Source organism: Gymnogyps californianus, chromosome 2 (assembly GCF_018139145.2).
Source record: "Gymnogyps californianus isolate 813 chromosome 2, ASM1813914v2, whole genome shotgun sequence".
NCBI classification, from domain to species: Eukaryota; Metazoa; Chordata; class Aves; order Accipitriformes; family Cathartidae; genus Gymnogyps; species Gymnogyps californianus.
This window is the reverse complement of record NC_059472.1, coordinates 10141068-10157038: the sequence shown is the minus strand read 5'-3', so window position 1 is coordinate 10157038 and position 15971 is coordinate 10141068. Positions and strand designations below refer to the sequence as shown.

The 15971-nt window shown below is 41.5% G+C and overlaps 1 protein-coding gene across 6 annotated transcripts in view; it reads right to left on the bottom strand.

Moving 5' to 3' along the window:
• Positions 1–6476: 6476 nt before the first annotated feature.
• The window catches only part of ASAP1 (ArfGAP with SH3 domain, ankyrin repeat and PH domain 1), a 125786-nt gene continuing 116291 nt past the window's right edge, over positions 6477–15971 (bottom strand). For all 6 annotated transcript variants that reach the window (XM_050915920.1, XM_050915921.1, XM_050915923.1 and 3 more), the window contains 3 exons: positions 14742–15244; positions 10827–10949; positions 6477–8841 (listed from right to left, as the gene is read on the bottom strand). In XM_050915920.1, coding sequence (XP_050771877.1) covers positions 8767–8841; positions 10827–10949; positions 14742–15244 — 701 coding nt within the window. In that variant the 3' untranslated portion in view covers positions 6477–8766. The remainder of the gene's footprint in view (positions 8842–10826; positions 10950–14741; positions 15245–15971) is intronic.

The following is a 15971-nucleotide window of genomic DNA, read 5'->3' as shown; positions in this document are numbered from 1 at the left end:
GGAGCCCGCGGGGCGCAGCCTGGCCTTCCGGGTTGCCGGGCGGCGTCGTCACGGCCACAGGTTGGCTGCCGGCGGCGGGCGGCGGGCGCGGTGCCGCATCGCTATAAAAGGAAGCGGCGCGGGGGAGGGAGAGGCGGCCCCGGCACCTTCGCCGCGCCCGTCCCGGTCCCCGGTCGTTTCCCCCCCCGGGGAGCAGCGGCTGCGGCTTCACCCCGGGCAGCGCCCGCGGGGCAGGTGGCCCTCGGGTGGGGCGGCCCTGCCCTCTGCGTGTTTCTCTGCAGCCGCGGAGGGAGGCCCGTCTGGCCGGGGGTAGGATGGGGGAGCAGGTCAGAGGCCTCCACCTCAGCCCCCACCCGGGGCGGGGGGGGTCCGTGGCCACGTCCCAGGGGGTGAGGAAGGACCCTTCCCGAGGAGCCTGTCCTTACGCGCCAGGGCAGCCTCAGACGGACAGGCCACTCTGGGCAAGCATCCACGAAGCGCACGACAAAGCGGAGCATGAGCGAGGCTTTGCAGAAATAGGAAGGTACCAGCGACATGCAGCAGTACCTTGCAAACTTTAAATGCGTGCGGACCAAAACCAACCATCTACAACAGCCTTCTGGGTGCAAACTCTGCTGGAGCACTGCGCGGGCCTGAACGGCAGGCTGGGGCTGCAGGGTGATACCTGGGGAAGGGCACCGCAGGTGACAGTCCTGGGGACGGGGCTGTTGGCAACTCCAAATACAGGTGTTGGTCCCTGCTACAGTCAGAGCCTGGTTATCCGGCCTGGCAGCCAAACCACTTCAGTGAGACATTGCCTTTAAGACTGATCCTCCCAAACTAAAGAAAAAACTCATCAAAGCTCAGTTTTTTCCTTCAAATCCCAACAGCACCTTCAGTCTCTGGAGCTGTGCTCGGACACCAGAGCAGTTGTGACAGCCCTAACGCACCTTGCTCAGTTTTTCCTCCATCTCATGTTGATGACTGACGACGGCATCTTGGTCGCAGGAGGAGTGAGGGTTCCCCCAGGACATGGCATCCCCATCCCTGCCTGCCCAGCAGGAAGCTCTCCCTCCAGCAACAGCTGCTGTTGTTCTCCTGCACCATCAATCCCTTTGGGGAAGGGATGGGGATTAGATAGGGATAACACATCTTAAGGTAATTTCTCTAAATGGCATTTTGCTGCCCAGCTTTACTGTCAGTCACTGGCGGGGGGGGGCTGTGATGCTTCAGCTCGCTCTGCACCCCTGGAGGCCCCACACCATGGCACGGGTCTTGCTGTGACAGCCACGATGGCTACAAGTCCCATCTTTGGCCCAAAGCAGATGGAGACGTGGGCAGCAGTGAGGCCAGGGCGCTGAGAAGTCACATAGGTAACGGGACCCCTATGCAGAGGTACTACACTCGGTACCTTCTTTTATATTCCACCAGGCAAGCAGCTAAAGCTATGGATCATGGGCAGACCAGGTGCCTGCTATACAGAGAGGGAGGCGATGACCCCGGGCAGACCCCGGTCTAAATAAACACTACCAGGGGCGGCATTTTGCATGAAACACATTTAGGCAGAACACTGCTGTGGGCAAGTGAGAGGAACAAAATCCTGCTCTCAAGGGTTTGGAAGTAGGGAGGGTTTTTCCACCCCAAATTTAATATTTTCTTTTTCATCTCAACTTTCTCTGCATCCCAGCAGGGAAGGGGGAACAGAAGGAGCTTTTCTGCTGGACCCGGCAGCATCTCAGTCTAACAGACCTGGTGGGAACACAGGTGCTGAGTTAAAGGATGATCCTGAGCAAAATCCATCCCTAAGCAAGGCAACCATTCCAGACCTGCTCCACGGAGGTAGTGGGGGTGCCAGAACCACGTCTAAGGTGGACCTGGGCCCTGCACGGGGCTGCTGCCAGGGACTGCTCTGGCAGGGCAGCAGCACCTCCTGCTTACAGCCAAATGCTCCTGCTCACTGGATCTTGGGCATATGCCCCGTCTGCACATCTGGTGCCTTTTGCTCCTTCACTGGGCCCAGCTACTACGGCAGCTACTTACGTGGTGCTGAGCAGATGGTCTGACTGCCCGCTGCCCTCCCTCCCCCGTTATCGTTTGCTAAGATCTTGCTGCTTCTCCTGGACAAGGGACGTTCGCTTCTTCGTATCACTTGAATGTCTGCATTACCCTGAGCTCTGAGGTGAGCACATGGCCCACCTACAGGCAGTGCTCACAGGAGAGCTGCTGACTCCTGATTGATCTTCACGTCAATGATGGAGCCATTCATACTCTTTCAAAGGTGTACAGGTTGTGGTTTCTGTTGCCCCCCTGCTCTTCTCACACCTCCACCTTGTAGCAGATGTGGAGTTCAGATTTGTTCCTATACTCTGCAGAAGACTTGAAGTCCCCATCTTCCAGCATCACTCAGTGTAAGTTCCCTTCATATGAAGCTCAATGCTCCTTGCTCTCCAGCTGTTTAAGCTGCTAAACTTCCCTTGGAAACAGGCCAGCAGCTCTGTGCACCCTAGCGAGGCAGGTTTAGCATTCGTTCTCCTGTTTCTGCAGAGGTTGGCCCAGTTCCTATAGGGAGGAGAGAGGCTGAGGAAGATCCTGGATGACAAATCTGCCCTTCATCCCCATGCTTCTATCCACAGAGGTCAAAACTGCAATGGCCCTGGAGTTGCTCCACAAGGCTTTTTTCCAGCTCCTGGATGGGTTTCCACACAATAAAAAGTCTCATCTGAAATGAGAGCATGTGGCTGGCTGCAGTTCACTTACTGCTCAGCTACCTGGGGCTCTTGCTTTCCTGCCTAGAGTTACTGAAGTAGACCTACAGCTCTGAATTCAAGATCTACAATGAATAAAGGGACAGCTAGGACACGCACATATATAGACCTTATAGCAGCCTTCTAGTACCTAAAGGGGGCCTACAAGAAAACTGGGGAGGGACTTTTTACAAGGGCATGTAGTGACAGGACAAGGAGTAATGGCTTTAAACTGAAAGAGGGTAGCTCTAGAGTAGATGTAAGGAAGAAGTTCTCCACTGTGAGGGTGGTGAGGCACTGGAACAGGTTGCCCAGAGAGGTTGTGGATGCCCCATCCCTGGAAGTGTTCAAGGCCAGGCTGGATGGGGCTTTGAACAAGCTGGTCTAGTGGTAGGTGTCCCTGCCCATGGCAGGGGGGTTGGACTAGATGATCTTTAAGGTCCCCCATTCTATGATTCTATGATATGTAGGTCTAGAGCCATGGACAGGATGAGGTATCTTTGAAGCAGTGTGTGGGTACGGGTGTCACCAGGTCACTAAGGAAGGCTGCAGGCTCCAACAGAAAACCACTGCAAAACCCCTGCTTAACCAAGAAACAGCTGCTGCCCTCTTCTGTGTACGTTTGGCTCGAGAGGTGGCTTGTCTTTCATCAGTCTGAAGTTCAGGAGCACGTTTCAATCCTTTCCACTAAGTAAGTTTTTGATTTTTATTTAAACATGAAGAACTCCAGCTCAGAGGCATGTTGACACTTACTACTGTAGCAGGGGTGTGGGAGCAGGGAGAGATGAAAAACATTACTTTACTAAACTAGGTTTGAGAGCAGCTTCAGACTTCAGCTATCGCATGCTGCTTCTTACTCTTGTAAGTTTACAGGCAGCTGTAGTAAGGTCTTCCTGGAGGATTCCCTTGGAAGAGACTGGGGAAATTAATTAGTTACCAAAAAACCAAGCCTAACGCTATTGCTTTGAACTGAACAAAGGTAAATACAATGAATCCACCTCTAATGCAGCCCTTCTAGAGTAGTCTAGTTTGAGTGTTCAAGGGTGATTCATCTACACAGTGGGACTGAGAGAGAAAAATCAGATTTCTAAATTTCTGGTGGTAACTGAAGCACAAGAAACATCTTCAAGCCTTGGGGAAAAAAATCCCATGGGCAACTGGACCTCATCCTACACTGCCTTTCAGCGAAAAGCGACAAGCACAAGGGCAGGGGATGTCTCTGATCAGACACTACAAGAACCAAGACCAAACTGGTAGGAACTGCAGAGTAGCATTAACACTGAATTCAAAGTTTCAGGTAAGCTTAAAGCTTGTTCAAAACATTCTTCAGGTGGTACAGCAAACAACCGATCAGCTTCTCCTCTGCTCTGACATGGTTAGCAGATGTGACAGCTGTCACAAACTGTTTGTCCCCCGCCCCCACTATTATAAAAAGAGACCAGAGCAGACATCCGCCTCACTGCAGACAGGAGGATCTGTTCTGTAATTTACAGAGGAACAAGGCAAAGCCTGTACCATGACACACTATCGTTTTTAGTGTTACTCGAACAGCAGCTGACAAGAACTAGTCAAGACTCGCAGGTTTTGTGCACGCCACAGCACGGGGCGGGGGGGCAGGGTGTGTAAGCTTAAGTGCAAGTTGACAAACAGCACTTAGCTTATCTCGAGAAGAAACCTGAGCGCACTCTCAGCAGATGACTGAGCTGTAAATCATGTTATGTATAGCCCTAAAAGTATCATTAAGACAACTTGAAATAGTTTGTATTAGATAAGAAAATTTTTGGCTTGCAGCTATATAGATGAAAACATCTCACACTCCTATGTGCATTCTGTATCCATCTGAAAAGACTCCAGCTGTGTTTTAGAAGGGCTGAAGTGTCTCAGAAAAGCACCCCCAACAGCCTTGAACTCAAGACTAAGTTGCTAAGTTGTCGGTAAGAATTTAAGGCCTGAAGCTGAACTTTATTTACTTAAGAGACAGTTGCTCCTCTGTCATATTCTGGTTTCTTGGCAGAGGAGCATTACTGGTCTAGGGTGTGAATAGCATGAAACTGTATGTTTCCCCACACTACAGTGGGGGGAAAGTAAAGTTGTTTTTTGTTGATGCTTAGGTGAACTGTCACACAGAACTAGCGAGTCTGGGGAGGGGGGAAGCATCTGAAAACAAATCATATTTATAGGGTTGGAGCATTTGGGTTTTTGTTGGGCAGCAGGGAGCTATTTCTGAGTTTCACTCATTGGTATTTAAGATTTGCACCACTTTCACTGGTTTTGATTACCAATCAGTCTTCAGTTCGACTGTGAGCTTTAAGTTCGCCAGGAAAAGGGTAAGCAGACTGAAACTTTGAACAACAAGGGAGTTCTCAGGGCATGCGTTTGTCTTGGTCTCTTCTGCTCCAAACAGTATATGACATATCCACCTCAATTTTGACTTGCAAAAGGAGATCAATACATGTCACTGAAGAACAAGTAATACAAGTAGGACAGAGAACTGAGGATATTGGAATCAACGGATCTCTGAATGCTGTTATCTGAAATATTATGACAAGGTAGAAACTGAGCAAGAGCAGAATATTTAACCAGACTGCTTCCCCTGCCCCACGTCCATATTTCACACACCCCTTGCCCCATATGTTTAGCCTATGTCAACTTAAAAGCCCAAAACTAACCGAGCGGAATATTCTATGACGAAGCCAGGCTATGCCTGCGCTACAGTGTTCAAGAAGCTATCTTATCCCAGCGGTCTCCTGAGCCCTATGCTGTTGCAGTTACTATTTTTGATACAAACCAGATCTGATAACTCCACACTCCGACTCTTCCTCAGGCTAAAGGATGTTCTCATTGCTTTCTAGCAATTTCAAGTGACTTGTTCTTTTTGGAGCAGTTTTGACAGGAACAGGTCATAAATGAGAAACTTCCAAGAACCGAGTCAGGGAAGGGAAAAAATAACCTCTGCAAGCTGGGTCGGAACTGAAATCCTACGCAATAAAGTCACTCCATCCAGGAAAGGTTAGTACTGCTAGAGTCGGTTTGAGAGCTGCTGTCGGGTTTGGTAATCCTGCCCACGGACAGAGGAAGGCTGTATACGGGACAGAGGGCCACGCTGAGCGGTTCTTTTCAACCCGAAGGGCCAGCTGTAGAAAACGAGACACAGCAGGCTGGCTTTCCGTAGAGCCTACTGAAGCCAGAGAGAAAGCAATCGAAACTCATGGACAAAATAAGTGTTTTGATGCTAACTTTAGTAAGTAAAGTTTTCCAGATAAAGGCAATTGCATCCATATTTAACAGCTGTTAAAGAGATACACATTTAATTGCATTATATAAGGGGTGCTTTATATTAAAGAGAAAACATTTCAAGTGTTTTAGTTCTACCTGTTTGGAATCCAGACTTTCTCTCTAGAAGATATTCCAGTTGACAAAAGGGCCTTGTTCAGATATCTGGGATCAACTGAATACATTTATTTAAAAGCAATTTTAAATATTAAAAAAGTAGAAATGAACACATACAGTACTCAAAAACTGTCACATTAAATACATGTGAATAGACATGTGTACTGATGTTTTACCTTAACATTCAATGAGAAGTCAAGATTTTAACTAGTGGCATGACCAGATCCGATTTCTGTACACGTTGATGTACTATGTAATAAAAAAATAAATAGCAACTGTTGTTCAACAGTAAATAAGACATCATCTGCAGAGCATACTTCCCCCTCTGGGGGCACCTTCCCCTGCCCCTCCCCCCAACCCCTTTTCAGCTAATTTTCCATAAAGATTTAGACTTTCCAAATACTATGTCATATACAAAATTGCAGACAGCGGCTCATTGAGTTCAAATATAATACTGTACTTAAACTCAATCAATATCATACATTTTCAGATTTCTTATGACCCACAATAAGCCAGAATAAACAGAACTATTGTTCCCGATGGAACTCATTTAATTTTATAAAATGCATATGTATACTATTTTAAAGAGCGTAGAAAAGAATAGACATTTGACTCTACATAATTTTACATGCCTAGGTTTTCTTTATATGATTTGCTTTTATCCGTTTATTTCAAGATCACTTAAAAATACAATTGACCACAAAAGTGAATAGGTTTTGTTCTTTAATGCAACTTAGAACATTGTAGTAATGGATAAAATGGAATGCTAAATAAATGCTAAACCTGACTTCCTTTCCATAAAAAACAGAATAAAGTCTGAAATACTGCAGCTGGTAATACTAAAGATTAGATGCCAGCAGGCTCGCTCACTCATTACGTAATTTTTTTTTAATAAACTTTTGTTATAAATGATAAAACAATTAACAGTTGATAAATGTTTTGCATTTTTTTCCATGTGGGGTTTAGACTGATATTTGTTTCTATATTAACCACAAACAGAATTAAATATTCACTGACTACAGTCTTGTAAAACTGAATTAAAAATGAAAGCCCTCAAAGTCTGGGATGTGCTTTTATGAAATGAAAATCTTTCCATGCAGCCAAGACAATCTGCTTTGAAATAGCAGTACTAGGTACTGAAGCCAAAATAACATTTAAAGCAAGTAATACAAAACTACATATGAAAGTCATGGAACCTGCTACAGACAAACTATGGGAAAAAACACAACTGCATTATGTTTCAAAAGTTAAAAAATGGTGTTGAAAGTGACATAGGAAATGAAAGTTTCCACTAATACATTTAAGTGTTTTCTGGCAATGCAACTTTATACCAACTTTCAAGAAACCTCAGGTCAAATGCAGCCTTCCAAAGATTTTCTTAGAAATTAGCTTTAAACCAGTATGTCTCTTACTTGGTGCTTTGAATTAAGACTATTACAGTTACAGTTTAGTAAACTCTACTAAAACCAGCCTGATACTTGTGGCCTGAGTTCTATCGCTAACAGCCTGATCAAATGCATGAGAGATCATCTTAACTTCCACTTTTTACAGCAATTAAAAATAATTTAAATTTATCCTTGTATCACCACTTAAGAAATTTTATTTTAGGTAGCTAACCTTTAGGAAGGTTGAAGACAGAGGAAAAAAAAAAACCCACAAAATCATTTTTCAAGGAGCCAATTTAGCTATAAACAAATACTGTTGCAAGCTCACATTAATCTGAATAGCAATTAAGTTAAAATGTTCTTTTCCTCAAATGTAGCTATATGACTACAGTACTACTTTTGTACAAAGGCAGGTTTCAAGTAAGCGCCTAAATGCATGCATAATGTCAACAGTTAACATTGTCTAGAAGTCCTTGGTTACTAAGAATTCAGTGAAAGAAACCAGCAAATTTCACATATATCTACTAAAGAACAATATGACTAATTTTCATTAAAATAAGTTTTCGAATGAAATAAATTTGTAACTTTTTATAGTGAGGTAATATCACAGGGGAACTGCAATCACAGTTTGGCATAGGTCCACATAATATAAACATGAAATGCTGTATGCACACCATAAAACATTACTGTTATCTGTAAAGTCAGTGAATATTTGTCTTCATAATTACACTTAACTGAGCACTATATTAAATAAATACCGAAGTGGGTTTCATAGCTGTAAACTGCATACACTTATAAACTGCAGACTGATTTTTAAATTGTCCAAAACCATTCACTCATTCTAACTTTCTGCTAATTATATATTGAGAATACCGAGTTATTAGGAACAGTCATTTCTGTACAGTTACATGGTTGACGGAGACCACCTATGTTTGGAAAGCTGGCAGTTCATACGTAATTTTTAACAGCATAGACAGAGATGTAAGTGCTAGATGCCGAGGATGGCTTCAACGAACCCAATAAGGCGTGCCAGGTTCCAAGGCTACCATAATACTGGCAAAGGCAGGATAACACAGTATATTTACAATACATATAATTCAACCTCATGAGGTGAAACTTAAATGAATTCTTAATTTGTAACAGCAGCTATATATACAATTGTGCACAGGATTACAGGGAGGCAGCAGCGTTCGCTTTTGCTAAAAAGCCCGTCTTGCATGAAGAATGTGCAATGCTCAAGTTTAGGATTTTTTGTTTGTTTGTTTTTACTAGTCTGACAGAATGTGCACAAAGGACACTGGAAAGACCCCTTTCCTCTCTGGCTGTCCTTCGATGTGGCCAATCTGCAACACAGGAGAAAAACGTACATATATATGTGTGTGTGTGTACACATAGAGTTCGTAGACTGCATTTACTTCATTCAAAAGCAGCAGAACTGCATGGATCCTACAGAGCATTTGCAAGTTCGTGGACAGTTTGAAGCAGACCTTAGTTAACATTTGAATTTGTGTAACGGAACAAAATAAAACCATACAAACATATTATAAATAAGACAAATTAAGGCAACTAAATCTCAAGAGAAGAAAACAACTACAATTGAATATGGAAACCTAGAAGGGCTACATAGACCACTGAATTTCAAGAATCTCACCAAAACAGAAGCCTTATTTTCTTTTGTCTGATATATCTTGCTACTGCAAGTTAGTCTGTGTCTTTCAAACCCATTCATCTTAGTTAACTGAATAAATCCTAAACATCTCACTGGAGGGAAATGTGTGCTACAGTTGTGAAGTTACTTATCGTAATCTGCATGCTTCACTTAATGTGATAAAGGCCCAGCTATTTTCTCATTGACTTAGTATGATTCCTAATGATTTATGTGCATACTAGTGTTTATAACAAATTACAGTATCATCTGATTAAGTATCCTTCATGTACAACTTCTTACATGTTTTGCATAATAATAATTTATAAAGAAATAGCCAAGCAACTTCAAAAAAAAAGGCACCTTCTATATGAACTTTACATGTTTAAAATGCATAATTATAAACAACTATCACACTGATAGCACTGGAATAGCAGCCTTGACTGACCACATAACCCTCTTCTCATCCTGCTACACTGCTGCTTACTACTTTCAGAATAATAGTGTACCTCCTTCCTCTTCCACAAGCTAACAAAACGGGAAGGGGAAACATGCAGGGCTGGCCATTTCCTCTTGTAGAGCCAAATTTTTGAAGCATATGAGTCAACAGCCCTCGTTTCCCTTCTCAGAAACACTCAGACTGGAGCACTTAATGGAACTTGTCAGGCGTGTACCCAGGGATCTTAAAAAGCCACTTTGCAAAACAGATTCAGCAACTAATGCAACCATAATGAGGGACTGGATGATATGGTTAATTCACCATCACACCAGCTTTTCAGTGGGCATTGCTCTTTCAATACCATCTTTTCGGTTGAAAATCTTCCACACTTAAATGATGAGTGAGAGGAAACCACGTAGCTAGAACCAAAACAGCAAAGGTTGCGCTGCACTTAGATTAGGAAATCATAGGCAGCATTGCGATAAGAATTTGTTTTAATCAAAATGAAATCTGTCTCATTTTCCCTAGTAATAATTCTTAGGTAGGGAAGTATGATGGAGCAGGGCTTTGGAGGCAAGAAGTAGAGTGTCAAGGGAGGGTTGGAGCCTTCAAGCGGGGTTGAGAAAAACCTGGTGTTAGCACTCAAGAACCAAAGTCAACATGTCGTCCAGAGTAGGGGGGAGGGAGTATGATACAAACCAATGGCATGGGTGGGAAGAGGGGAAAGAAAATGTTAACTACCTCTCATTTAAGGAGGAAAACCATCAGCTTACAGCACGAATTACAAATAGTTTTTCAGACTTCCAGCAACCCCTGTAGGTGTAACGTAACATTTCTGGTGAACTGAAGATATTTACATATCTCATTTTTCATGAAGGGTGTAAGCATGCTAAATGGAGTAAAAATCACCACTTCTTCATTTAATGAAAGGCTAGTGTGCATTACAAAGACTGACATATGTAAATACGTGTTGTTATGAGCCAGCAATAAAGCCAAACCTAGTCAGGATGGTTCTAAGAGACTCCCAGGAAGAGACAGACCCTACCAGAGAAAGGGGGTCTTCTCTAATATGAGTTTAAGGGCTGGATGTTAGCTCAGGCAAAAAACTCCCCAAACCCAACAAAATAAAAAAACCACCACCCACAAACCAAAATAACAACAAAATCCCCAAATTTGGAAAAAGAGGCTTTTCTTTGAAAGTCATAAAGAAGTTATGCGGAACTATAAAAGGAAAAGATACATACCCACCACTCTTGGTCCTCTTCACCAGTTACAATAATTACTTCTCCTTCAACAAACGTGAGCTCATCATCATTATCTGCCTGACAGTCATAAATGGTCTTCACTCGCCTAACTTTATTTTTCCCCTAAAAATAGAATGAAGTTTTAGATGAAGAACATGAGGAACAGTGAAAACATATGATATGAATTTTGCCTTTTAGTTATGTTTTATTTTACAAGAAGGTGAAGACTACCAAATTGCTTTCCCTGCAATCAGGGACATAAAATCAAAAAACTCTGCTTCAACAAGGATACTAAAAAAAATAAAATTAAAAAAAAAAAATTACCTACACAGGTGTAGGTTTTCTTTTTCTTTAAATTCAGAACTCCCAAGAGACTTTAACGTGTAGTGCACAGCTTAAGTAACCTATGCTTCCTCCGGTAAAGAAAGTTAAAACAACGTCTTTACATTGTTCCAGTCCACAAACACCCTCTTTCTCCTGTAATACATACTTCATTAAAAAACCCACCATGAGTAGAAAATGAAATCCAGTCTCCTCTGAATGTTACAATAGAGGTAAGGGCTGAGGAAAATGCTGCACTGAAATCCCAGTATTCCTTAGAGTTTGGGGTTTGGATCTAGTGCAAAAATACAGTATCCTTTGATTGCAGATCTGCTTATAGGACTGGAAATTATTTTTTGAGTGATTTTTTTCATCCAGAATGTTAGCAATTTCTTACTAAAAGAATCTTAATTTCAGTTGGCAGTACTATTTTGAGATAATTCACAATAGATATTCTCACAGCTCTACCATTCTGAGTCCAAGTATTTTCTAGGTCATACTTTGCTGCATACTGCTAATTCATATGAAAAAGCCTGGCCATGGACTCCTCCCCGAACATATGTTTCTCACGGCAAGGAAAATGCTTTAAATTATTTCCAAATAGAGTACGGAAGCAATATTCACAGCAAAACACTCCTGCTAGTTTATATTCCTGTATTTTCATACCCACACTTCTTCAAAAACTACAGTTCCTTCTTTGAACAGAAGTAGTCAGATAACAAGAATGCAAAAAACCAAGAAGAGCACAAGGAGATGAGAAGCAGAAGGGCTATGAAGGAAAAAGTCAGCAGGTTTAGAAGAATTCGAGCCAAAAGTAACTTGACAGAGGAAATTTCCTAGGGAGCTTTCTCTTTGCTATTACCTACCCACTTGAAATAGCTCCATGTTTCAGCAAAAAAAATGAATTCCCTGCAGATCAACAGCAGAACAGACACACAGCAAAGAGCACTCATACTAAACTCAAGGTACAGAAAAATAACAATTATAGAGGGATCTAAGGGACAAAGCAGTTAACACAACAACATAAGACTAAAAAAACCCATACTCAAGACAAATGAACAGAAATACCTGAAGTGAAGTTCATACGAGATCAAAGGGTTTTTTTACAGCAAGGGTTTGCTGCAGCAAAAAGTTACTTCAAAGAATGTTTTCTCTCTTTTTTAAACAAATTCATATAATAATTTGAACAAAAATCTCAACTACCACAAGGGACTGGAATTAAATATTAATGGGTATTTGGGGCCAGTCCCAGCTTTCAACTCCAGAGAGCCTTTACAAACTAAAAACACTTCCAATCAATGCCCCGGTGATGAAGGGAAGCAACTACTTCTGCCAGATAAAAATTGTCTCATTCAATAAAGAGACTAAAGAAAGTTAAATTCCTCTAAACTTAGAGAACTGAATGCAACTCAGCTTCTAAGAACACATGAAAAATGATGGCAATTGCTCCTGGTTCCTTCTGATTAGTACCACAGATGACATTTTAATATTCTATTCCTTTCACTTAGGAGAGCGGTAAAAAGGAGAATTCAAGCTCGAGATGTATTTAATCTTGGGAAGGTTTAAAAAAGGATGGATCTGAAAAGAGTATATATTTTCCAGAACACAGTTTGGGGCACTGGTGTGTAAAGAAATAGAGGCAATTCCAGGACACATAATTTGCAACTATAAAACAAGTATCACCCATCCCACCCCCAACTCCTTGTATCCAATATTAGTACTTATTAAGAGAGACTTTTATGCTTAAGACTGAATAATAATCGGCTGCTGTGGTCATTAATAATCCCTCCATGTTCTTATTTACATTCAACTTTTTTTTTTGTTTAAAAAGAAATATTTTGTCTCCTTTGTAGAAAACACACACAAAAAACCATTCAAGTGCTCAGTGTGATTTTTAGAAGCACTCAGAGCAAGTTTCATTTCTCTAAAAATATCCTTTCAAGTCCTTATATATTAACAGCATTGGTATTTTTTACCTAATAATGCTGAACAATTGATTTTCTGAAACTTCCAATAAAAAAATTTGTGCTCATCTATTTAGTGGCTAAACAGTCAAAACCAAGATCGAAGTACCCACAAGTACTAGTGGCTGCTGTCACGGGTCTTACTGTTGCACTGTGATGTAGCATTTCACCAGTTTGTACGGAGAGGATATAGCTGGAGGATGAAAATGGAGGCAAGATACATTTAAGAGGAATTCTTGCACATTATTACTTGAGCAAGAAAGACTGCAGTGAACAAGAAGACATACACGTGTGCGTGCAATGATGTGTAGAAAACTGGAAAGTAATTATCACAGATACATCATAATTTTGATCACTGCAAAACAGTGGAACAATTTAATTTACTGCACATGTGAAAATGGCTGAATTTGGAGAACACTGAATTTTTCCTCAGAATTTTTCTATATAAAGTACGGTGAGAGTTTAAAAAAAAAAATACAAAACAAACAACTAATCCACTATTTGCTTTCTTTCCTTCTTTATTAAAGTGACAAATAGCTGAGAATGTCCAGCATCATTTGCCTGCTTATATTTAAAAGTAAGTAAACAAATCATAGTTGCAGACACCTTTTGATCAGATCCCTGTATTTTATTTAATCTCCAGAACACTCAGGAAGCCCAAGCAACAACCCTGTCGTTCACAGTTCAGATAGGAGCTTACAGACAAGTCCATGACAGAAGCCAAGCCGACTGATGGCTCCAGAGAAAGAGTGTTCTTCCTCAGACAAGCACAAGGGAGAAACTCACTCTCTGCTTTCCCTGCAAGAATGGAAGTCTTATTTCCTTTTACGTAAGTGCTTTGCATAGCCAATTTGACAAGCAAAACCATCTCCTTTTTGATGTATTCTTAATGATGAAAATCCTAAGAGAGCTCTGGTGTTTCATAAAATGATTTCAATATACATATGCATGAAGAATCCTCTGTTGGATGGAAATTGCACTGGTTAACACGAGGAACAGCAAGATGAATTGGGGGTTGAACAAGGAGACTTGGAATCAAGTTATAGTTCCAGCTCTGCTACTACACACCATCCAGCAATGTCAATTTTGCCACCTCAGCAATATATCTGAACCTTTGTTAACCGCTTAAGTACATCAACATGAAATACTCATGAAAGGAACATTCACTAGTTTGTCACAGTTGACTTTAAATTTTTTATCTACTGACAGTAGGTGCTAACAACCCTTCTTAAAGTTTACGAAAATCAAATAGATAAATATTCTAGTAATCTAAGGCGTACAAAGCAGTGAGCAAAGACAGCAGAGAAAACCACCAATTAATTCAGAATTATGACTGGTACAGATAAAAACGCCCAAGTTCCCTAACAAATCTAAATACACTGTCATGCTCCCAAGGCTATCGTTTTATGTTACTAGTATTTGTTTCAGCATGCAAGAGGCCTTGTAAACCCCCAGCATTTGCTGAAGCTACTTGAGAGCAGAAAAAGAGCACGTCATTCCCCATCCTAGCCCATAACGTTACGTTGCTTTGTGTGCACAGCTCAAGGGTGGGGTTTTTTTTGCACAGATAGTCCTACAGTAACTTCAAAGCCTTCCATGGGTAGTATCTACTAGCTGGAATAATACCTACCATATTTATTTTCCTGGGAAGTGGCACAGGGGTTTCTGGCAGGGTATGTGTTATGTCATTAGACTCTTCAGATGCTTGCCTTTGGACGGTGTCTCTAGATTGTACGTTTGGAGAAAGATCTAAGGAGTGAGATTTTTGATTTGCCTCTGAGGGCTGAGGCTTCATTGATGCTTCCCCACCTTGAGTTTTAGCCAACAGCTCTCCTAGCTGAGGTTTTGGAGGAAGGTCCTTCATTTGCGGCTTTGGAGGTAAGTCTCCAAGTTGTGGTTTTGGTGGCAAGTCTCCTAGCTGAGGTTTTGGGGGTAGTTCTCCAGGCTTTGGGGGTAAATCTCCCACTTGAGGTTTCTGAGTTAATTCCAGAGGCAGAGGCTTTGGGGGCAAGTCTCCAGGTTGTGGTTTCTGTGGTATATCGATGGACAGTGAGGGCTTCTGAAAGATTTCCGTGTGCTGATGGGATTTATCTATTGAAAGATGATGACTGGTTTCTATTTTTCTTAGTGCCACTAAAAGAAAAAAGCATAACAATAGTTTTTAATATTAAGATAAGATTGTGAAAGAACTTAGGCACATATCAGAACTGTAATTGTGTAATGACCACATGTTCACTGAGCCCCAGTAACCGTCCATATGTCCTCCTAGTCTATGACAAATGAAAGGTAATACATCTTTACTTAACCCTCTCTCACTGAGGTCTCATTTCATTGCTCCTACTGGAGGCCAGGAGTGCTTAATCCAACAGCTACTAGGTGTCAATTTATAGATTAAGTACTTAAGGTGAAATAGTGATTGCTTTTTGGACCTAAACCAAAAAATATTAAATATAAGAAAAGATGTATTTTGCAAAACACCCCATCAACCCAATGATGTGACTGCAATGAAAATTCTGTTTAATGCCAATTATTCATATATACAGTTGAACTCCATACAAAAAAAACATCGAGTCTCAGGATTAGTACCTGTAAAATCTTAAAGACAGCGAGTCAGCATGTATTTCTATACAGTGTATAGAATAAATGGTATTATAGACATTCAAACTAAAACTAATAAAAAATAAATTATTGTAAATATTTACAATTTAGTAAAGATTAGAAGTCTTAAACCAGTGTATTTTGCAGTTTTTATGCAAGGAAATTGAACATAGCTTTTCAAATCGTTTTTTCTCAGTGTCATGCATTGATTCTACTGCTAAGTTCCCTAAGAAAACTTGACTGAAATCTACCTTAAAAACAA